The sequence below is a fragment of the Andrographis paniculata genome, unplaced genomic scaffold (genome assembly GCF_009805555.1).
Source record: "Andrographis paniculata isolate CXL003 unplaced genomic scaffold, ASM980555v1 Contig69END, whole genome shotgun sequence".
In the NCBI taxonomy this organism is placed as follows: Eukaryota; Viridiplantae; Streptophyta; class Magnoliopsida; order Lamiales; family Acanthaceae; genus Andrographis; species Andrographis paniculata.
In genome coordinates this window covers 2821013-2845085 of record NW_026137605.1, presented here as the reverse complement: position 1 = coordinate 2845085, position 24073 = coordinate 2821013, and the positions used below count along the sequence as shown (strand labels likewise).

Here is a 24073-nt window from a genome sequence, read left to right as displayed (position 1 = left end):
TTTCTTATTAATGGCTATTAGTGTAATAATTTTTTTCATTAGTATTAAAATGGACAAGAAAATATAAAGTCTAGAAATTTCTAGATAGGATCGATCGAGGTTGTGAAGAATGAGGTCTACTCTGTATGGGGTTCCGGGAGTCCAACGTCCATCCACTACGAGTACACGGCTTCAACACGTACTACAGTTCTGGAGTTGAGATCCATGGCCCTGGTAAAACTTTTGACACAAAACCATTAAATTTGTTGTGATAAAATAAAAAAGAAACAATGGCTCATAAATTCAAATCTTCCCTCTCTTTCTCTCTCTACGAAGCTTCCTCGAAGCTCACTAATGGCTTCCCATTTCTCCGCCCATAAAAGCCTCGATTCCGCCTTTCTTCTCCAACAATTTGCAATCTGCATAATTCCGCAACAGAGATTGAATCGATACAGATACTTGTCGCTATGAAATTTGCCAGAATGATCCGCGGGAAGCTTTTCCGGCCGAAGAAATCGAGCTCTATTATTGATCCGCCGGAGTCCTTCAGCTCGCAGATGACGGCATCCTCCACCGCATCGGAGGACGGCGGTTTCAAAAAGGTTAACGGTGCATCGACTCCGACGAGTGTGCTTCCGGCGGAGATATCTCCCGACGAGCTGCCGGAGATCTCAGCCGACGTTTACTTGGAGCTGAAGCAGGCGTTTGAAATGATCGATCGCGACGGCGACGGGAAGATCCGAAAGGAAGAGCTCGAAGGATTGCTCCTCCGGCTCGGCGCCGAGCCGATGAGCAAGGAGGAGCTGAATTCGATGCTGAATGAAGTGGATAGGGATGGGGACGGGTGTATTAGTCTGCAGGAGTTCTACGCTATCGGCTCCGCCTTCGCGCCGGCGGCCGGCGACGGCGAGCTGAGGGAAACATTTGACTTCTTCGACTCCGATCGCGACGGGAAGATTACGGCGGAGGAGCTTTTTAACGTCTTCCGTACTATCGGCGACGCCCGGTGCACGTTAGAGGACTGCCGGCGCATGATAGGAGGCGTGGATAGAAATGGAGATGGGTTCGTCTGCTTCGCGGACTTCAGCCGTATGATGGAGCCGCAGCCACAAGCCTGAATTTAATAACTATATACAGATCGTTTTTAATTATTATTATTATTATTATTCTTTCAATAAATAAATAAATAAATCGAATACTCTTTTGTATTAGCTTGTATATAAATGAGAAACAAATCTGCATTTGTTTGTAATCATTCCATTTGATTATTATTACTCTTTATTTGGTTAGTTTCAACAAAATTTAAATTTAAATTTAAAATGATAATAAGATAACATATTATAAAATGATTCTTTGTAACTTTTTATCTATAAGTTTGTGAATATATTGTCACTGGAACAATACATTTGATATTACTTTCTTGCCAATTAATTTTGAAATATTTTTCTTGAATTCCCTAAAAAATATCTTCTTTAATTAAATGTGGACAAGAACAGAATAGCAAACAAACGAACAAAGACATCAAAACAATCAAACGAATAAGACACGTGGCATCCAATTAATGATTAATTGGACAGACACGGAAACCATAATAAATAAATTACGAATCAAATGTCGGTTTGGCTGAGTTAGGTCATTATTTGTTCCTATTTTCGTCACTCAACAATTGATCATTAGTACCATTCTACGACCAAACTTAATTAATTTATATATTTCATTTTGGTATTACTATCACTCGACATAAACAAGGCCTCAATTATTAGATTCAACTAAAATAAATATAGTTCGAATATTCGACCAAAACACAATACTCCGTTCGTCATTTAAATTTATTCTCACTTTTCTTTTTTGGTGTCATTCAAATTTATTCTCATTTTTTTTTAGTAAAAAAATACCATTTTTTTTTAAAAAAAAATTAAAAATTTCTATTCTTATTTATTTTTCTTAAAACTCGTGCCAGTAAAAATTTCTATTCTTATCTATTTTTCTTAAAATCCGTTCCCAATCAAATGAACACACAATTGGATGACGGAGGAGTACAATACAATAAAATAAGGGAGAGTTGGTCTTCAGCCCTGTCAGTAGTGTTGGATTTAAATTCAGTCCATATTACTAAAAAATTGATCTACACTTTCTCATTTTTAGTATTGGTTTAATTTCAGTATCTATTTTTTATTTTTCCATTAATCAGCCTAGTATATATTTGATGGACCTTTAAAATATATTCAAATATTCTCAATATTATTTTATATACTTATAACACATTTGGCTCTAAATATGCTACATTTCGCTCTAAGTTTTTCCACCGGTAAACTTCTGTTTACATTATGTATACTTTTGTTTGTGTATTTTAAAATAAATAAAATAAAGATAAAAAACAAAAATTACAATTACAATCACATATTATTGTGGAGAAAGACAGAAAATTATACACCTTTTTCGTGCTAAGATGGTAAATAAATCAAATAATTTTGTTTGATTCGATATTTGATTCAAATTTATGATTCGAATTTGAATAGACATATTTTATTAGATTCGAATGGAATACAAATAAAAATTTTAATATTCGATTTCATATTTATAAATATTCAATTCAATAATAAAAAAAATACATACATAGTATAAAATGTAGCATATATATATATATATATTTCTCAAAATAAATAAAAACTAAATTTATTAAGTATAATAACTTTAAAATTTTATATAAATAAATATATAATTATAATTATAATTATAATTATATCATGATATTTATATTTATATTAAAGTACGAAAATCTTTTATGGGTCAATATAAAAAAATAATTAACAGTAAATTTTTGTATTTTATTATCAAGTTGTCTTAATATTATTGTTAAAATTTTTAATTTAAAAATCTAAATCGAATAGTTTTGAATTGAATCTGATAAGAAAAAAATGAATCACATCTTAAATTAAATATTTAATATTGAAATCAAATTGAATACTCGGATCAAATTAAGTAATTTAAAAATTATTTAGAATCGAATACAAATATCATTTTAAAATTCGAAACAAATCGAATAGTCGAATATTTTCACGAATCAATAGAATACTGCAATGTATATGTTTGTTCATACTTGTGTGTTTATGTCCATTTTGGCAATGTATGCCTTTATTAAAGTTGGATTTTATATTTTGACATATTTTAGAGTAAGTGATACTACAGTATATAAATTTTATATGTGGAATTGATGATCTTGATAACTTTAATTGGAATTGATGATCTCAAAAGGCTCAATTTCATCATCTATATTTTTGTCCTTTAAAGCATTTTTACTTTTCAGAATTTTCAATTCTTTTTCACTCATTTCAGCTATTTCTTCAATATCAAATTAAAATGTTCAATATTTTCATTGTTTTGCTCTAGGAGTTAACGATAAACTCTGGAAAGAATTGTACATATCTTTTAAAAAAATTATAAACCAAAATTAGATTCTAATTAATCATAAATAAATATATATAGCGAATAGTAAAATATAAAAATATCAATATAAAATAAATATGTACGAATATTCAAAATAATAAAACTAAAATATTATATTCCACAAAAATTTAATTTAAAATTATTTCAAAGTAAAAAATTATAAATATTATTTTTATTATTTCTAATTAATAGAACGTATAAACAAAAAACAAAGTTTATAATGTATATATAAAAAAAAACAAACTTATAAATTTTCATTTATATTAAATATTAAATTATTTCGTTAAAATTCATTTTAAATAAAACATGATATATCTAAATATAGATAACAACTCTAACTAGGAAATAAAAAATAATCCATATAAAACAAAATTACTAACTACTAACTAAATCACCTATTTAATAAATTAGATAAACAATGCTCTCCAAAAATAATTAGAAAAAAATTAAAGAAATTACACATATAAAATATATTAATACGGATACTACTACTAATGCTCATAATAATAAAAATAATAATAATAATAATAATAATAATAATAATAATAATAAATATAAATAAATAAAATAGGGTAAAACTAAGAAGTAATATCAATATGAGATTTGATGCGTGGTTTGTGGCATGTGATGTTTTGGCTTTAATCTCCTTTGAAAATATACTTAAAAAATTATACTGGTGGAAGTTTAAGGCTATACTCACAGTCAGATTTATAAAAAAGAAAGCAAAATTTTGACATGAGTATAATTCTTGCCACATGGCAAAAAAATATTTATTTTTAGTTCTCTTTTATACACTTTATTTTTATTATATATATATATATTAATAATTTTTATATTTTTATATTTTATAAAATTTTATTCTTTACAAAATGATACCAAGATTGATATATTTTTGTCTAATAAAATTTTAATTAAATATAATCAAATAATAATAATAACAATTTAATTTTCTAATTATCTTATAATTTATTCATTAAATTACACAAATAATTAAAAAATATATAATTACTGAACATGTAATTGATTTTTTTAAAAAAAAAATTAAAGTAATATAAATTAAAACATCGGATGTAAAACTCATTGCAATAATATTAAAATCGACAAACATAACAACATACATAATAACCTAGAAAATAAAATATGAAAATCGACAAACCTAACAACATACATAATGACCTAGAAAATAAAATATGAAAATCAATAAACATAACAATATACATAATAACCTAGAAAATAGAATATTAAAAGTAATGAATATGACAACATAGATAATTAAACAATTGGTTGAATAATTTGGTCTTCAACTTTTTCTCGTCCGCATCCAAATTTTCACCTCTTGCCAACAATATATTAATGTTTCAAACTTTTTTGCTTGAATAAGATTAATATTCTTCTTCATTTTGTCTTTTCTCATATCAGCAATATAACCCAAATGTTTATAACTTTTGCATTTTGAGCTTTCATCTCTTCAAAATCCTCATAAATAATATGTTTTGAATCTTGCTTTTGTACTCGATTTTCCTTATTTTTGCAAGCTTTAACACCAGGGGGACGAATAAAATGTGATTCTTCAAAAGTGTCATTTTGTGGTGTTGGAAGATTTGAACCTGATGAATATCTACCAGCTTCGTTGATTTTGGTTCTCTTCGAACCACCACTACTATCATGAGACGCTCCACTAACAATATTAGTAGCACAATAATTTGTATGTCATTTTAGTTCATGTTTTAACACACGTCGTGTATGCTCATATGTGAAAGGCGTACCACAATCGACACAATATATTTCGTATGCCTTATTTAAGACATAATTATTAGATTGACTACACTGTTTTCTTTGGTCAGCTTGCTCGTAAAAACCAACAAATTTTGAAACAGCTTTATTAATTTTTTGCCAATGATTTTTACATTGATTTGAACTTCTTTGCGTACCTGTATCCAACTTGTCTTCCATATAGTATTCAGATATTCTCTTCCAAAACACAGAACCTTTTTTTTTATTAGTGTTTATTATGGCATCTTTGCTTGTGTTAAAGCCATGCACTGAAAAGAAGTAAATCTTCTTCCTGACTCTATTTGTTTTTTTTTCAACAATTTGCACATCATCAGTTTGTGTGTAAAATTCAAAAATGCCTTTTGGATGTGCATTTCACATTAAATCAGGTGGTGAAGGATATAATGAAATTGCAAATGCTTGAAAGTTTGGCGAGTAAAAATTTGGTGGAATGGAAGAGTAGGGTGAATTATAAAAATTTGGGAGTGTTTGATAATTGAAAGTGAGATTTTGATTTGACGAGTTTTGTGAAAATTCTTGATTTTCAAGCATATTCATAAAACTCGGAAACATAAAAGGATATTGAGGATTTGAGAATTTTGATCCATGATTGAAAAAAAATATATAAAAAATAAAAAAGATAGAGTTGATATAAATAGAATACTCCTATTCATAATACAAATAATTGTACCATCAATTGAATTTTCAAATCACACCAATTTTTTTCATTGAATTTTCACATCACAACAACTTTTGTCATTGAATTTTCACATCACATTTATTTTATTGTACTAGTTTTTTATATAATTATTATATTTATCATTGTAATATCAAATTAATAGTATTTAATTTTTTTAGTTAAAGACACATAAATACAAAAAATTGTACCATAAAATTGAATTTTCACATCACATTAATTTTATTGTACTAGTTTCTTACACAATTTTATATTTATCATTGTAGTATGAAATTAATACTATTTATTTATTTTTATTTACAGACACATGAATATAAAAAATTGTACCATAAAATCGAATTTTCACATCACATTAATTTTATTGAATTGATTATTGTACTAGTTTCTTACACTATTCTTATATTTATCATTGTAGTATCAAATCAATACTATTTATTTATTTTTATTTAAAGACACGTAAATACAAAAAATTGTACCATAAAATTGAATTTTCACATCACATTAATTTTATTGAATTGATTATTGTACTAGTCTCTTACATCATTCTTATATTTATCATTGTAATATCAAATCAATAGAATTTATTTATTATATTTTTAGACATATAAATACAAAAAATTGTATCATAAAATTGAGTTTTCACATCACATTAATTTTATTGAATTGATTATTGTACTAGTTTCTTACACGATTCTTATATTTATCATTATAGTATCAAATCAATAGAATTTATTTATTTTTATTGAAAGACACATAAATACAAAAAATTGTACCATAAGATTGAATTGTCACATCACCTTAAATTTATTGAATTGATTATTGTACTAGTTTTTTACATCATTCTTATATTTATCATTGTAGTATCAAATCAATAGAATTTATTTATTTTCATTTAAAGACACATAAAAAAAAAATCTTTAAATAAAAATAATTGTACCATAAAATTGAATTTTTAAATCACATTAAATTTATTAAATTGATTATTGTACTAGTTTTTTACATATTTTGAACTCTTTTTATTTGTAACATCAAATCACACTTATTCCTATAACATGTACTACATTGTTGGAAAATTGACTATAAATAATCCATCTTCTATTATTTTTACAACATTCTTCATTCTAAAAATCACTTCTAAAAATTTATATTCCATCTCTTTCAAAGAATCATCATTCTTAGAAACATGTCTAATTAATCTCAATCAAATACTAGTATTGATTCAGATGATGAGGTCGAAACTATTTCTCATTGGTGGACAATACACCAAAATATTCAAATAATTGTGGGGAGATTTTTCAACAATGATGCAGGAAGTTCTTCTCAAAATCAGAGAAGAATTTACATTGAGAGAAATCGTGAAGAAGGTCATAATCGTTTATTTAACGATTGCTTTGCTGAAAATTCTGTGTACACAGATGATCAATTTCGTTGTAGATTTCGACTGAGAAAGCATGTGTTTCTTCGTATTGTCAATCATCTTACAAATGAACTGAAATATTTTCAACAACGTCCGGATGCTACGGAAAAGCTTGGTCTATCACCAATACAAAAATGTACAACAGCCTTACGTATGTTGGCTTACGGCGTTGCTGCTGACAATGTAAATGACTATGTTCTACAAAAAAGTGTTTAATTAAGTTTGTTGAATGAGTTATTTTATTGTTTGGTGAAGAATATTTAAGAAAGCCAAACACTACCAATCTACAACGACTTCTTATTATTGCAGAAGAACGTGGTTTTGCAGGGATGATCGGTAGTATTAATTGCATGCATTGGGAATGAAAAAATTGTCCGGCTGCTTGGAAATGTCAGTTTTCACGTGGAGATCATGGCAAAGCAACAATCGTATTAGAGACGGTGGCATCGTATGATCTCTAGATTTGACATTCATTCTTTGGTACACCAGGTACATGCAATGATATTAATGTGCTTGATCGATCTCCAATATTCAACGATGTTTTGAATGCCAGAGCTCCAGAAATAAATTTTGTTGTTAGTGGTCACCAATATAATATGGGATACTATCTTATGGATGATATTTATTTTCCATGGGCAACTTTTATCCAATCAATTCGTCTTTCACAAGGTTCTAAGGCAAAATTGTTTGCACAACATCAAGAAACAGCTCGAAAAGATGTGGAACGTGCTTTTGGTGTATTACAAGCTCAATTTTCTATTATTCGTAATCCATCAGTTATTTAGGATATTAATTTAATTGGTAAGATCATAAGGGCATGTATCATCTTACATAATATAATCGTGAAAGATGGAAAGGATACATACATGCTTTATCATGATATATATCAAGTTGATAAAAAAGAAATAGATTGATCATATTCAACAGACAAACATGCTAGTATGACATAGTATTTAGAAAATCGAATCAAACTTTGAGATCGTGGAATACATCATCAACTGAAATTAGATTTAGTTGAACACATTTGACAGAAGTTTGGTTCTCCAAATAATTAAATTGTTCGATATTATTTTAATTTAAATAATTGTATTGTTATATTTGCAATTATTTTTTTTCTTCTTTTATATATAGATTATTATATTAAATATGTTTTTTTATATTGAATATTATTAAATATAAACAATTATAATTAGATACTAATATTAATATCGATCACAAAAATAAGAACATAATAATAATAATAATAATAATAAATATTTGTTATTGTTTATAAATTAAATTATTAAATAAATAAATATGAATAAATATGTATATTAGATAAAAAGTATTATTATTTAAATTATTTTAAAATAGATAATTTAATAATATGGAAAAAAGAGAAATTAAAATTTGTGTAAATGAGTTTCTTTGATGGAGGTATAAAATGAAATGAGTTTCTCCGATGACGTGGCGGAGAGAGAATATGACGTAGAAGAGAAAAGAGAGAGGAAAGAAACCCATGTTGGGTTTTATTGATGTGGATGACCTAAGAATATAGTAGAAGAATCTTGAAAAATCATAAAGAAATTTGTTTTGACGTAGATGATGACTACGTGAAGATTTTGGAAGAAGAAAAAAAGAAATTAAAGTTACGATTACTACTTTTCCTATTAATAGGATGTGGTGAGAAGTTGGAAAGATTTAAAATTTTGGGAATGAAAATTGAAAAAATATAAAATAAGCATAATATATAGGCAGTGAAGGTGAGCGGTGAAGTACCAGTGATGGTCGAGTGAACGGGACATGAGCGGATGACACAATATACATATATATATATATATATACAAGCGGTGGAGAGTGAGAGAGAGGTGTTGTGTCTAAACTGTGCGTTACTTAATGACTAGATTTTCCCATTTGAGTTTGGAAAGGGACCTATAAAATCTATCCCCCATACATCAAAGATATCCACGAACAAGACTTCAGTTTGGGGCATCTCATCCCTCTTTGAGATAGAACCCAACCTTTGGCACTTGTCGCAAGATTTGGCAAAGGCATTAACATCTTTCTGTAGGGTAGGCCAAAAGAAGTCTGACTGCAAAACTTTGGCCGCTATGCGTAGGCCAGCGAAATGCCCTCCTACATGGGACCCATGACATTCATTTAAGATCAGCGGGATCTCAGATTCCGCTACACAGCGGCTGATTGTCCCATCTGAGCCGATGTTAAACAAATAGGGTTCATCCAAAAAATAGTCCTTTGCAAAATTGAGCAATCTCTTCTTTTCCCGTTGTACTGTATGTGTAGGAAACTGTCCTTTAGTTAAGAAATTTTCCAGGTCAGCAAACCATGGCTCCTTCGCTTGTACCAGGAACAACTTCTCGTATGGGAATAATTCGTTGATTCAAGGAGATATGTCATCTTCTTGCCTCAACCTACTGAGGTGATCTGCCACATGATTTTCCTTTCCTTTCTTATCCTTGATCTCTATGTCAAATTTTTGGAGCAACTGAACCCATCTAATCAAGCGGGCCTTTGTCTCCTTCTTCTCCATCAAATACCTGATAGTTGCATGATCTGTGTGAACAATGGTCTTGCTTCGGATGAGATACTGTTTGAATTTCTCGAAAGCGAAGACAATAGCTAGCAGCTCCTTCTCGGTTGTAGTGTAATTCTTTTGAGTGGAATCCAGTGATTTGCTTGCATAATATATAACATTCAGTTTGGATTCCACTCTTTGTCCTAATACAGCGCCGATGGCATAATCGCTTGCATCCGTCATCAACTCGAATGGCTCGTTCCACACTGGTGCAGAAATTATAGGAGCGGTGGTCAGCTTCTCCTTCAAGATGAGGAAAGCCTCCTCACACTTGCTTGACCAGTGAAAGTGAGAATTTTTGCCCAACAATGCAGTGAGTGGTTGTGTAATTTGACTGAAGCCCTTGATGAAGCGGCGGTAGAACCCCGCATGTCCAATGAAACTTCGCACTCATTTCTCATTCGAGGGCGTTGGCATCTTTTCGATTACACCAACTTTTGATCTGTCTACCTCTATCCCGGCAGCTGAGATCTTATGGCCTAAGACTATTCATTCATTTACCATTAAATGACAGTTCTCCCAGTTTAGCATGAGATCGGTCTCAATGTAGCGGAGAAGTACTTTTTCCAAGTTACTCAGGCATCTGGAAAATGTCTTGCCATAAACCAAGAAGTCATCCATAAACACTTTTATGCATGAGTCCAGAAGATCACTAAATATATGATACATGCACTCACTGGAAAGTGGTCAGGGCATTGCAGAGCCCAAACGGCATCCTCATGTAAGCGAAAGTACTATATGGACATGTAAACATGGTCAACTCACAGTCCTCCGGTTTGATGGGAATCTGATGTAGCCTGAGTAGCCATCGAGGAAACAGTAGTATTCGTGTCTTGAGAGCTTCTCCAGGCATTGATAAAGGAACGGAAGTGGGAAATGATATTTCTTTGTTGTAGCATTTAATCTTTTGTAATCGATGCAAACCCTCCATCCAGTGAGATGTCTTGTCATAAAGACCTCCCCCTCGTCGCTTGTCTGTTCGACAAAGCCTCCTTCCTTGGGAACCACCTGGGTTGGGCTGATCCACTGGCTGTAACTGATAGAGTAAATGATTCCTGCATTGAACAGCTTGATTACCTCTTTCTTTACTACTTCTTGCATATTTTTGTTTAGATGCCGCTGAGGCTGTCTGCATGGCTTCGCATCAGCGGCCAGCCTAATATGGTGCATGCACACTGCTGGGCTGATTCATTTGATTCCGTAATCTTTCATGCAAATGCCGGTTTCCTTCTTTTGAGAAGTGAGACGAGCTGAGTCTCTTGGTCCGGCAACAGTGAGGCGGAGATTATCAGCGGGTAAGTCTTCTTCAGGCCAAGGTATATATACTTGAGGTGCTCATTTAATTTCTTCAGCTCGTCCTTTATGCAGGTATCGCTCGCTGGTTCTCTCATGGCTTCCTCAATGGACTCAGTGGGCGTTGGTCTTTCACCGCTTGCCCCACTTAAATCCTTGTCTTGCTTCCAGCTCGAGCGATTCATTATCTGAAATTCCTTCCAGATTTTCAAGTGTCATACAATTCTCAAAAGTTGATAATTTATTTAACTCATTGATAAAATCACAGTTTTCTTTTTGAGGTTGGCGTAGTGCTTTGTTCATGAAAAACGTGACTTTATCATCACCAAAGCTCAATGATATTTCGCCTTCGGCGACGTTTATGGTGGCTTGAACGGTGGCCAGGAAAGGTCTCCCTAGTATTATTGGAATTTCGCGATCTTCGCTCATTTTCATTATTATGAAATTTGTAGGGAAAATAAATTTGTTCACTTGCACGAGTACATCACGAATAATTCCTTTAGGAAGTCTTATTGATTTATCGGCAAGTTAAATTACAGTTCTACATGCTTCTAATTCATAAAGCCCTAATTTAGAGAAAAACAGAAAAGGGCATAAGATTGATGCTTGCTCCTAAATCACATAATGCCCTAATTGGCTCTAAATTGCCTATAGTACAAATAATGATAAAACTCCCAGGATCGCTTAGTTTCTTTGAGAGGTCCTCCTTAAATACGGCACTACACACACTTTCCAGCTGCACCGCTGCCACTTCGTCAGGAAATGTCCGCTTTCGATTGATAATGTCTTTGATAAACTTAGCGTAATGCGGCATCTGTGACAAAGCATCAGCAAACAGTATAGTAATTTTAAGACTACGGAAAGTATGTACAAACTAATCAAATTCCTTAGAATTGTCCTTCTTTCCAAGTCTAGTAGGAAAGGGGGCCCTAGCCAATGGCTGAGCGGGACCCTTTTCCTTCGGTTTAGGCACCCAAGCGGCTGGTATCGCTCGCGGATGAGATGAACCTTCTTCCTCAGCTGGAATCTGAATAATTTCATCTTGCACAGGCAAGTAGGGGTGGAAATAGGCCAAGCTATCTGTCAGGGGCCTACGACCTGGCCTGCATAAAGTTTGGCCTGATCTGATCTATTTATTAAAAAGGCCAGGTCCAGATTTTTATTAAAGTCTTTTTATTTCAATAGAATAGGCTTAGGCTTACAAAAAAGCCGTTTTATCAAACAGACCGGCCTGTTTAATAATAATATTATTATTATTATTATAAAAAAATATTTCTCATTATTATTAATTAAGAATAGTTTTATATCTAATAATAATATATAAAAATATAATAATATTTTTAAAAAGAATTTAATTATAAATTTATTATAAAAAAATAAAATAAAAATAACTTTTATCCTAATTTAAAATTTTAATATATGAACGGTTGCAGCACACATATTGCTTCCCTCACAATTTCTTTGTTTTATTTACCCTAATTCAAATAGTCCTAATTTTTCACTGCACTATTTCTGCACATATTTCATTTCCGTTGCTTCCACAACCGTCGCGTCTTTTTCTTTCTTTTTTTTTTTCCATCTTCATCGTTTCTTCTTCTGGTGGTGGAATTCGAAAAAATCAGTAAGGTAAAAAAAGTTTAATGTCATTATGCAGTGATCTCTATTAGCTTTTATTTGGTGTATACAAAATTGCAATTCTAAATAATGATATTTTATTTTTTTTTATGAATTGTAATATATATTTTTGCAAACGTTTACTATTATATATTTTACTTTATAAAACAAACTAAAATTATTATTTTTGTCATTGAAAAAACATAATTTTAATTTTCTTTTTTATATATAATGTAAATAATTGTATCTTTTTTATTTCTTTGTTATAATACTAAATTTACAAAAACATAATAAAAAATTATAACGTAGCCTTTTAAACAGGCTCATAGGCCAGGCCAGGCTTTTAAAAAGGCCAAACTTAGGCTTTTAAAATATTTTTTTTTTCAGGCTTTTAGGTCAGGCTCAAGCTATATATTTTTAAAATAGGCTAAGCCTATTTAGCTAAAGCCTAGCTTGGCCTGACCTATTTCCACCCCTACGGGCAAGTTAGCAAAAATAGAGGTAGAAGGAGTATTAGTACCTCTGTTTGGCAGCGGTGGCGATTGCGTCCGCTTCCCACCCCTTGTTTCTATGGTCTTCGCTTGGTTCGGGACAGTCTCGACTGTCCCAGGCAACGTTCCTTTCTGCTTCAGCTTCATATCTTCAGCTATCTGTCCGACCTGGATCTCCAGCATTTTGATCGAGGCAGATGTATTTCATTGGAACTCCTGATTTGTGCGCTCTATGTTCCTCCAGAGTTTCTCCAGACTCAGCAGCGCTTGGGCCGCTGTGGGAGGTTGGGCAAAAACAGGTGCCTGCTGCAGAAAGTGAGGGGCTTGAAAGTACTGCTGTTGCTGCGGATAGAATCCCCCTTGGTGGTATTGTTGCGCAATGAACTGTTGTGGCCATTGGAATTGTTGTTGAGGACGCGGTCCAGCGGGGCCTTGAGCATTCCATTTTTGGAACTGCTGGAATTGAGAGGCATTTCTGCCAGCCATATAGAAGACCTCTGCTAGGTTCTGAGCCTTTTCAAACGAGCACTCAGCAACCTGCGGACTTTGTTGGTCTGTATAGGCGCATTCCTCAATCTCCGTGGCCTTATGCATTGTCTGCTTCCCTTTATTACGCAGGTCCTGCTTCATGAGCTTAGACAGCTCCTTGACTTGGACAGACAGACTGTCTATCCGTGCATCGTGAGAAACCGAAGAAGGGACCTGGTATAGACCCCTCGATGGCTCCGGCCTGTTGGTCTCTGGTCAACTTGTCTGATTGGCCTCCATTCTCTCGATTAAAGCCCTCGCTTCTGAGGCACAGCGCCCCATCAGTGAGCTTCCTGCCGCTGCATCCAGAGACATCCTCAGTTCAGGAGTGATTCTTGAGTAGAAAATTTGCAGCTCCATGAAGTCCAGAATTTCATGATGAGGGCAGTTACGGAGCAATTGTTTGTAGCAACTCCAGGCTCTAGGAAGGGTCTCGTCACTCACCATCTTGAAACTTAGTATTTCATTCATCTGACGAATGGTTTTTGATACAGGATGGTATTTACTCACGAAGGCCTGCGTTGCTTCCTTGCAAGTGATAGGAATGGGATAAAGGTTATCAAAACATTTCCTGGCTTCTCCTGTTAAAGAAAATGGAAACATAATTAACTTTGCAGCGTCCTCCGTGATGCCGTGCGATTTGGAGGTGACAGCGATCCTGTTGAAGTTCTGTAGATGCTCGTACTGGCTTTTATTGAGCAGCCCACGGAATTGGCTGTGGCTCGCCAGGCTAACAAGCGCTGGTTTCACCTCGTAATGGCCAAAGCCTCTAGGCGCAGAACTTGTATCAAAGAGCGACTGATAGTGAACGTCCATGGGGACTTCAGCAAGCGGGCGTTCAACAGCCCTGTGTCCCTCAGGCCTCTGGTTAGGCTCAACAGTAGGTGGTGGAAGAGTGATGAGGGCGGGTGTCGCAGCGGTGTTGGCAGCTTGAGCCGCTTGGGCAGCGATGAACGCTCCTTGGGCAGCTTGGGCTTTCTCAACCTGAGTGAGGTGCGCTTGTAGCCCTGCCATTCCCTGCTGGATGCTGCCGAGGGCTCTCATGAGCTGTTCCTCGGTTGGCGTCAGTGCGTGGGGAACGACAGTTAGGACAACAGTGGGGATATGGAGCGGCACCTCCTGCGAATATGCGGATGTGGCAGAATTCGAGGAAGTCCTAACGGCAGTCTGGAAAGCTGGGACAACAGTAGAGGGAACGGTGGCGTTTCCTTGGTTGGCCATGATTCTTTCTCTGACTTGCTCTCTGAACAGACGTCTCTATGAACGAGCGGAAAGAGTGGGACACATGGGACGCTGAAACGCTTTGGACCCCTACATAAAAATAGCCACACCAAAATAACAAGTTAGAACCAGAGTTAGTAGAAAGCAAAATTACAGAGATTAAAAGGGTAAATTATGGTGCTTCAAAAGATCCTAACATTTTCATGAGTTTAAAGTCCCTGAAAACGGCGCTAAATTATGATAACTAGAGTTTGGGATGCGTAATTTGTATATATTCACAGGGAATTTTATATTTGAAAATCAAGGTTTGAATGATTATAGAGAGCGGTCAGATATAGTAAAAGATTCTGGTTGTAGACTCTGAGTAGTTATCACAATTATTTATACTATTTTACTGGTGAGTGTCCAGGTCGAACACAAGGATTTTAAGTCATGAATTTCAAATCAAGTGTAGATCTTTTAAAAGCGGCGAAAAATGCTGAAAAAGGTTCCGCTTTGCAGCGGATCCAAATTTCTACTATACAGAAAACGGTAAGTAAAAGCGGTAAAGGTGAACGAAGGCGAGGAGCGAAGGTGAGCGGTGAAGTGCCAGTGATGGTCGAGTGAACGGGACATGAGGGGATGGCACAATATACATATATATACAAGCGGTGGAGAGTGAGGGAGAGGTGTTGTGTCTGAACTGTGTGTTACTTAATGGCTAGGTTTTCCTGGATGAAGTGAGCGAGCGATTTGGTGCGTTAACGGAGATATGTGTATAATACGGAAGCGGGGGAAGGAGATGATGTAAATATATAGACCGAATTATAAAGAATTCTTATCACTGGAATCTGACCTTAAGGGATTTACAACAAGACTTCAATGACACCCAAAATAGTAATATTATAAGAAAGAAATCCTACTGTCACTAGAAATTTCTGTGACCTAATAGACCACCGCCTATGCCCCATTAATTATCCTAAATTCTGCCTTATTAGTGGCTTTATTCTTCTGTTACCTCTTTTTAATCAAAATTGAATTCAAAATAGTAGTTAAGCAGGTCGACAAGGCTCCTGCGTACTTAACTACATTGAACTACCTTGAAAACATTTTTGGCAAAAGACAAGGATTGGATAATCAATTCTTCTTATGCTCTAAACCAGTGAAATGAATTTCTTTAAAATCAGGGTTTATATAAGTGTGAAAAAAGATGTGAAAGAAATATATATGAATAACTAAATGATATTTCATTACTTACTAATAAAGTTGGAATTGCTAATTCTACAAAGCTGTAATTGAAAGTAGTAAAGCTACACTAAGTAAACAGTTAAGTCTTGGCCAAAGGAGAAGGGAAATCCTCACTCCTTTGGCCATTCCTATGGAGAACTCCCTTACAGGGTTGGAGCTCTCGAAGAACAAGAAGATAGCTATAATGCACAAGAAAATTAATCGCTATAATACTCCAATTGAAGTATATCTACATACAGATATCTGGCCCTATTTATAGTAGGTGAAAGAAACGGTTGCAAGTAGTTACAAGGCAGTTTTAACCGCTAGGCAGTTGGGCTGTTGATGTCAGTTATTTTGTTGAAGTAGTTGCTAGCCATAACTCCTATGGTGCTTGCTTCGCTTGCATAGGATTGTAGGGGCTCAGATCTTCCTCACTTGCTGGAGGGCTGGAGGGCATCAGCGCAGCTAGGCTTGCTTTACGCTGGCTGGTAATGGAATGGTTGTACCGCTGTAGTTGGGACACTTAGTCAATATCTGTTATCACTCTGCAGCGGTGGGAGTCTGGGCCTTCGCTTGCGAGCGGGAGAGACTATCGCTTGTGAGCGGTGGAAGCTACCGCTTGCCTCTCTTACCTTAGTTTTTCTGGGTGATGTAATCGCCGCTTGCGAACGGAGATGGCTGTCCCTTGTGGCGTTTGCCTTAGCTTTTCTGGCACCAAAACACCGCTTAAAAGGGCAAAAAATTGTTAATAATCTCAACAAACAAACTCTGCATCATGCCAAGCGATATAGATCAATAAAGTATGCCATTAACCAGTTATTGTGATAGTTTTTATACAGAAATACACAGTTTTTTCAAGCTAAGAATATGCTCATATTTGAAGTCATCAAACCTCTTCACACTAAACCTTTATTTGTTCTCGAACAAACTGAATTATAAGATCATAGAGTCATTCTGTTCACTGCAATCAAAAATTGCTAATGATCAATGCCATGATTTGGAGCAAGGTGAATCTCAAATAGAGACAATTGATTCTTAAGCATTCAAAGTCATCATTTGATTTAACATGAATGGAGTTATCCCAGTATCGTCTACTTTGTTTGCTTAGCAGGGATTATTTTTTTATTAAGGAAACCTTCAGCTGAAGGGTGCGTAGAATCAATTTTTTTTTTTTTGGATCAAGAGTTTCAAACAAACATTGTATCTGCTCATGATCTTATTTGATTTTCGCGCACCTAGGCCTTTTCAGCTCCTTTGTCCTCCTTGCTTCGTTCACATTGTGTCTCAAACCATATTTAAGGATTTCTCTTTTCAAGTCATCTCTTGTGAACAAAGTCGATAGACAAAAGTTCGTTTGCCCTACGGAGTATGGAAAAATTGAAACGAAAGGGGCACTAATCTTCACAAGTCCGATTCGCTATTACTTAGTCTAACACTAATGTTTGAGTTATTGAGAAAGTTCGAAGAACAATTACTTGGTCTGGTGTTTGTAAGTTATCTAACTTTACTTCAAAACATATCACAGAGCTAACGCAGTGGGATATCACAAACATCTCAAATAAGAACACATACTTCAGATTATGTTAGGCATACAATAAAGAAAAATGTCACTTGTTACCATAAATTGTTGTTTCGTTGATCATTCGGTCTATGTACAGCCCTTGCCATTTTAGAAATTATGTACATGGGGGAGGACCTTCCTTTATTTTCTTTTCTCGCTTGAGGGTCCTCGCCCCTGGGGAAGATTTCTCGTCAGCTGCCGCACTAGATCTTTCATCATTTGGAGACTTCGAGCTGTGTCAAACTGCTATTCCATGAGGATTGCGTTTTGCTGGGTGATGACTGAGAGCGCCTTCAAAATCTCTGTTAGAGATGCACCCATGCTTGTGATGATTTTTATACAGAAATTCAAGTAATACACAGTTTTTGTGATGGTTTTTATAAAGAAATTCAAGTATGCCATTAACCAGTTATTGTGATGGTTTTTATACACAAATTCAAGTAATACACAGTTTTGTCAAGCTAAAAATATGCTTATATTTGGATTCATCACCCCCTATACTTTAGAAACTGCGTAGCACTCCCCTGTGTTTTCAGAAACCTTGCACACTCTCACATTTCATCATTTCAGCCTCACGGTGTTATATGTTTTCACTCTATGGACCATTATACCCCTTAATTAAATAAGTGTTACATAATTCTTCTCCTTCATTACTCACTCTTCCCTCTCCCACCGACAAGTATCCCCTACGACCACCCCACCCCCCTCCTGACACCGTTCGCAGCAACGGAAGGCAGCGACCACCACTACGAAGGCCCGACCACCACTTCCCCGGCGACCACCACTGCGAACGCGCAGCATCGATTTAAGAATTGATAACCAATCTTATTTCTCCAATCGCTGAACTTGTAAGTCATGATTCCAGTTTTCTTCTCAGTCTGCATTGGCGACAATTCGGATTGAGAAGTTCTCCGATTTCGAAAGTCTGTTCCTTGGTTTTGGATTAGGGCTATATCGGGTTGAGAAGTTCCCAAATTTACCATATAAGAGAAATTGGTGTTCAATTAGATAATTGGTTGTTCCTTTTATACATTTTCATTGGTGTCCCCACAAACACAAAGGATGCACATTCAGATAGGAAATTAGTCGATTATGTAATTTCATTGGTATCTTCTTCAATATTACACAATAAGATTTGGCTTCAAATATGTACCTGGAAATACTAAATCAGAGGCTGAGCAATGTCGAACAAGGAATTCGGAGGCTGAGAGATGTCGAACAAGGAAATATGGATCGGGTTTGCTTTTTCTGTGTGAAAACGATTGCCATAGATTGGAAGAATTTAAAGGGGTGGAAGGGTAAAATGGAGAGTTTGGGTATTTAAAGGAAACAATCACACATATACTCGCTTATTCCGCGCGTAAAGACCAACCGTCGTAACTTTTGACGTTGGGTGGTTATGCGCAAGGTTTTCGAAAATACAAGGGAGTGTTACGCAATTTCTAAAGTACAGGGGGGAAAGGTGCCGAGTTTCTAAACCACATGGGGGATATAGGCAGTTTTTCCTAATATATATTCATATATATAAAATGACAAAAATGCCCCAGTATTAATGAGCCTACTCGAACTACTCGCGAGCCGAGCTCGAGCTTGGCTCGTTTACAAAATTAAGAATTCTCGAGCTTGAGCTCAGCTCATTTATAGAGATAAATGACCCGAGCTTGGCTCGCGAGCTACTCGATTTGTTTAACAGGTCTACTTGCGTTGTCATATATTCTGCTTTCTATGCTCGCTAAATAATAGTACAACATGTGGTTCTTTAAAAAAAAACTTTAAAAGCAAAAATTAAATAAATTACAAAAAAGTCCTTCAACCATTTCATTTTCCTGCGTAGAATACTTATTCTTTTCCCTAATTCTCATTTCAATTTTTGCGCACAAAAGTTTTTTGTCCTTCTCATTCGCTAGTTCTCTGTGTGCATTCTCACTGCGAAGGTCGTTGCCCACAATCCGTTAATCGTACCCCAACCATCCCGCCAATTGTTGTCACACCCACCCCTATCATCATTGTCATCCTCTTCTTCTCTTGGTATACAATTATTTTTTTAGAACTTATTTGTAATTTCAAACTGTTTTTAATTGTTTTAAGTTTAAACTTTGTGGTTAATGTATGTTGTTATATTTTGAATTTTTTAAATTTTGAATTTCACTAAATTTATCTTCAATCTATATTTTATTTTTAATATTGAGAGGCTGAACTTTCTTTTGAAAAGATATAAAGGAGTTTTTAACATTAGGCGGTTTGAGATTCTTTTATTGGTATTTTGTGTGTTTATTTATGCAGTCACCTTAAAGTTGATTGTTAGTTTTATATTTCGTGTTGTTATAGCATGTGAATGAATGTTATAGTATGTGAATGAATGAACCATTCCTTTTTATTGCGATTCACCTTACAGAATATGGATTTTGATGAATTATGGGTGAATAAATCTTCATCATCTCGTAGATTAGATTTCACCAATATGGAAAATGAGTTTGAAAGTATTGATGTAAATAGAATAGAGACGGAAATTTTTTGAATTGGAATGATGTTTGATACAAAGGAAGAAATATATCAGTGTTATTTAGCTTATGCTAAAAAAGTAGACTTTGACATTAAAAGATATAAGATATATAAAGATAAGAAGGGTAAGACACCATCTAAATCATTTGCATGTGGTGCCGAAGGAAAGCGGAGGGAAGATAGAAGAAATATCACTGTAAATGCACCACGGCCAATTACGAGATTTTATAACAAGGTTATTATGAAAATTTGTTTGAAAGATAATGCAAAAATTCAAAAGTTGTCGAGTTCATTTATGAACATACACATCATCTTGCAAGTCCTCAGAAAACACATTTCTTTAGGTCACACAAGAGGATTAATGATGTTTAGGCTGCTCAGATTAAGATGGCAGAATATGTCGGACTTACTCCAAAAGTCTCGCACGATCTTATGGTTAAAGAAGCTGACAATCAAGACAATTTAGGATTTCTTATGCAAGATTATCAGAATTTCTTGCGCTAAAAAATAACAAAATATATGGAGGTTGGAGATACTGCTGGAGTTATTAAGTATTTGCAGGGATGCAAAGTAAGGACCTAAATTTTTTGTATTCTATTCAAGTGGATGAAGATGGTTTGACAATTAATATATTTTGGGTAGACAACATAATAAAGCAGATTATGCTGATTTTGGAGATGTTGTGAGCTTCGACATCATATATAAAAAGAATAGAGAAAGTCGTCCTTCTAGACAAATAATAATTTTTGGTGGTTCACTCTTGTATGATGAGACAATACCTTCATTTAAATGGTTGTTTGATACCTTCGCAAGCACCCTGGGTGGAAAAAAGTCTATCACTATTCTGACAAATCAAGATCATGCTATGACGAATGCGTTGGCTGCAAGGTGCCATGAGACTTGTCAAGGTTATGTATTTGACATATCTATCAAAATAGTGCAATATATTTTGATGGAATTTTTTTAAAATATAAAGGTTGTGTTCTTTTGTGGGTTTTACTACAGATTTTTACTATTCAGACTTTTTTTCCTTTAAAATATATCACATCAAAAAATTACTTTTTTTTATATATTATATGACAAATTTATTTACATTTAAAATATCACATCAATATATATTTATATCACATTAAACAACAATTCATATTCAACTTTTTACTATTAAAAAATTCAAACCCAAAATACCAAACCCAAAGACAAACACACCCAAAGTTTTTGGACATGACTTTGGGAGGTACATTTATGATAGTGAACAGAGACGGATCCACAATAGGCCTTGGGGTCGGTTGACCCCAAACCTTTCCCAATTTTTTGTTTTTAGTGTAACTTTTTATAATTTTTTATCTAATAATTAAGATTTCCTCCACCCTAAGTTGTAACTAAGTAGTCGGGTTGCCATGCTACGTGCGGCGTGATTTTAAATTTTATTAAAGTATTAAAATTAATTGTTATTATTAAATAAATAACTTTTTAATATAAAAATTATGCGAATATATTAAAATATTTTATACGATCAACATTTAGTATTCTAAAGATTAGATATTGATGGATTTTATCGATTAATATAGATATTATAAAAAATGAGTTTATATATTCTCTTCGTTCCATTGAGAGGTTTCCGTTTATTCTTTACATTTAAATTTTTTAATATTAGTATTATATTAGATTGTATTAAAAAATGATAAAAATACACATATTGGTATTGTATAATATAAAGTAATGACATTTGTATAATATATTGTAAGTTGAAATTGTATTTATTATGTTAGGTAGGTAGTAAAATTACTCTCCCGTCCCGGCTAATTTGTCTCATTAGTTTAGGTACAAAGTTTTAGATATTGTGTAATTAGTAAGTAATTAAGAAGTGTATTAGTAAAAATAATTATGATTTAATAAAAATAATTATAGATTAATATTTAAGATGACTATATAGTTATTAAAATTAAAATAATTATAAATTATGAATTTTAAAATGTGATTAAAGTGTATAATTATATATCTCAAAAAAGAAAATGACAAATTATACGAGACAGACGAAAATAGAATTAAAGAGTTGACAAATTAAGTGAGACTGAAGGAGTACTAAATTAGGAAATGATAACTTTTTTTTTTTTTTGGATAGATGGAAATGAAAAATGACAATATTTCAATGGGACGGAAGGAGTATAATATTTAGTGATGTCTATTCATATTTTTATATATAAAAAGAAAATTAATTGTAATGTAGTTGGAAATTGTATGTATGAACAAAGTCAAAATCAAATTTCATACCTGCAATTGTCATTTTAATTTATTCTTTTAAACCGTACTCCCTCGGTCTTACTCGAATGTACTTCTTTGGGATTTTGTAGTATTAAAAAATAATAGTATTTTATTGGTCGGTGAGAGTATATAAAAGGTTTTTGACATTTTTTTTTCCATTGACTTTATATATAAAGTAATTATACGTGTAATAATATGTTTTTAATTTAATTAAAAGTTAAGAGTATTTTCGTATTAGTGTATGATTACTTTTATTAAAATAAAAAATAAATACTTTAAAATGAGATAAACAAAATCGGTAAAAATTGTACTTTTAGTTCTAACGAAAAGATTAATTTAACTATATATATATATATATTTATCTATACTATTAGCAATGTCTACACATATTTTTATAAATAATTTTAAAATTATAATTTAGTTAAAAATTGTATCGATAAAAAGTTTAAAATGTTTGGACGAAGTCAATGTCAAATTTCATTAACTTGTTGCTACTATTTTACTTTATTTTTTTAAAATTCTAATATAATTACATATTCTTCGGATCTTTATATAATATTAGTGTTGTCTACTCGAATTTTTATAAATTTTTTTTTATACTTATTTACATTTTTAGGATAACATTCAAATTTTATTCTTATAATTTCATTCTCAATAAATTTGAGTATTTATTTGGTTTTTATTTGAATTAGATTCTTAATTTAACTTTTAATTTAATTAATATTTTTATATAATATTTTGTCATAAACAAATTGAACAATGTTAATTTCATTTTAAAATCCAAATTGTAAATAGTGTATTTACTTGTGTGATCTTAGTTTGAAATATTTTTAAGTATTGATTTTTAAAATATGTTTACATGTAAGGTTTTCTATTTGAATGATTAGATTGAGTGTAATAATTTTATTTGATAAAATGAGAGAGATTTGATGTGATGTATGGTAATAAATAATTATATTTAAAATAAAAATTATAAAAAATATTATTAATAGTATTATATTAGTAGAATATTACCTATGTTCTTCGTCAAAATATTTATTTTCTTTTTATTACATTATATTTAAAATTAAAAATATTTTTACATTTGAATAATATTTTATATAAATATCATTATATGTGTATTATATAACACTAATAAAAATATTTTTATTTGATTTTTTAATTTGTATTACGTATGAATATTATATTACTAATATTCAAAGTTGTATATAAAAAAAATAAAAATCAAATAAATACCTAATAGAGGGACAAATGTAAAAAAAAAAAAATCATTTATAAAATATATTTATAAAATTAAATTTAAATATACAATTTAAAAATATTCGGCCGCAATTCTCTATCTCCTTCTCATTTTCTTTATTATTTTAAAAATAGTGGAGCCCACAGAAAAAATTAGAAAAATAAATAAATAAAAAAGGCGACGTGGCTGAACACTTTCGTCTCCAAATGTATAATATATAAGATATTATATATGAACCTCCACATTATTATTACTTTAATTTAT

General features: G+C 32.7%; 1 protein-coding gene across 1 annotated transcript; it reads left to right on the top strand.

Annotated features, from left to right (window-relative positions):
• Positions 1–327: 327 nt before the first annotated feature.
• On the top strand, positions 328–1234 carry LOC127263390 (probable calcium-binding protein CML36). Its single transcript, XM_051292385.1, has one exon. It carries the CDS (start codon positions 447–449, stop codon positions 1095–1097), a length of 651 nt encoding a protein of 216 aa, XP_051148342.1. The 5' UTR covers positions 328–446; the 3' UTR covers positions 1098–1234.
• Positions 1235–24073: the final 22839 nt, after the last annotated feature.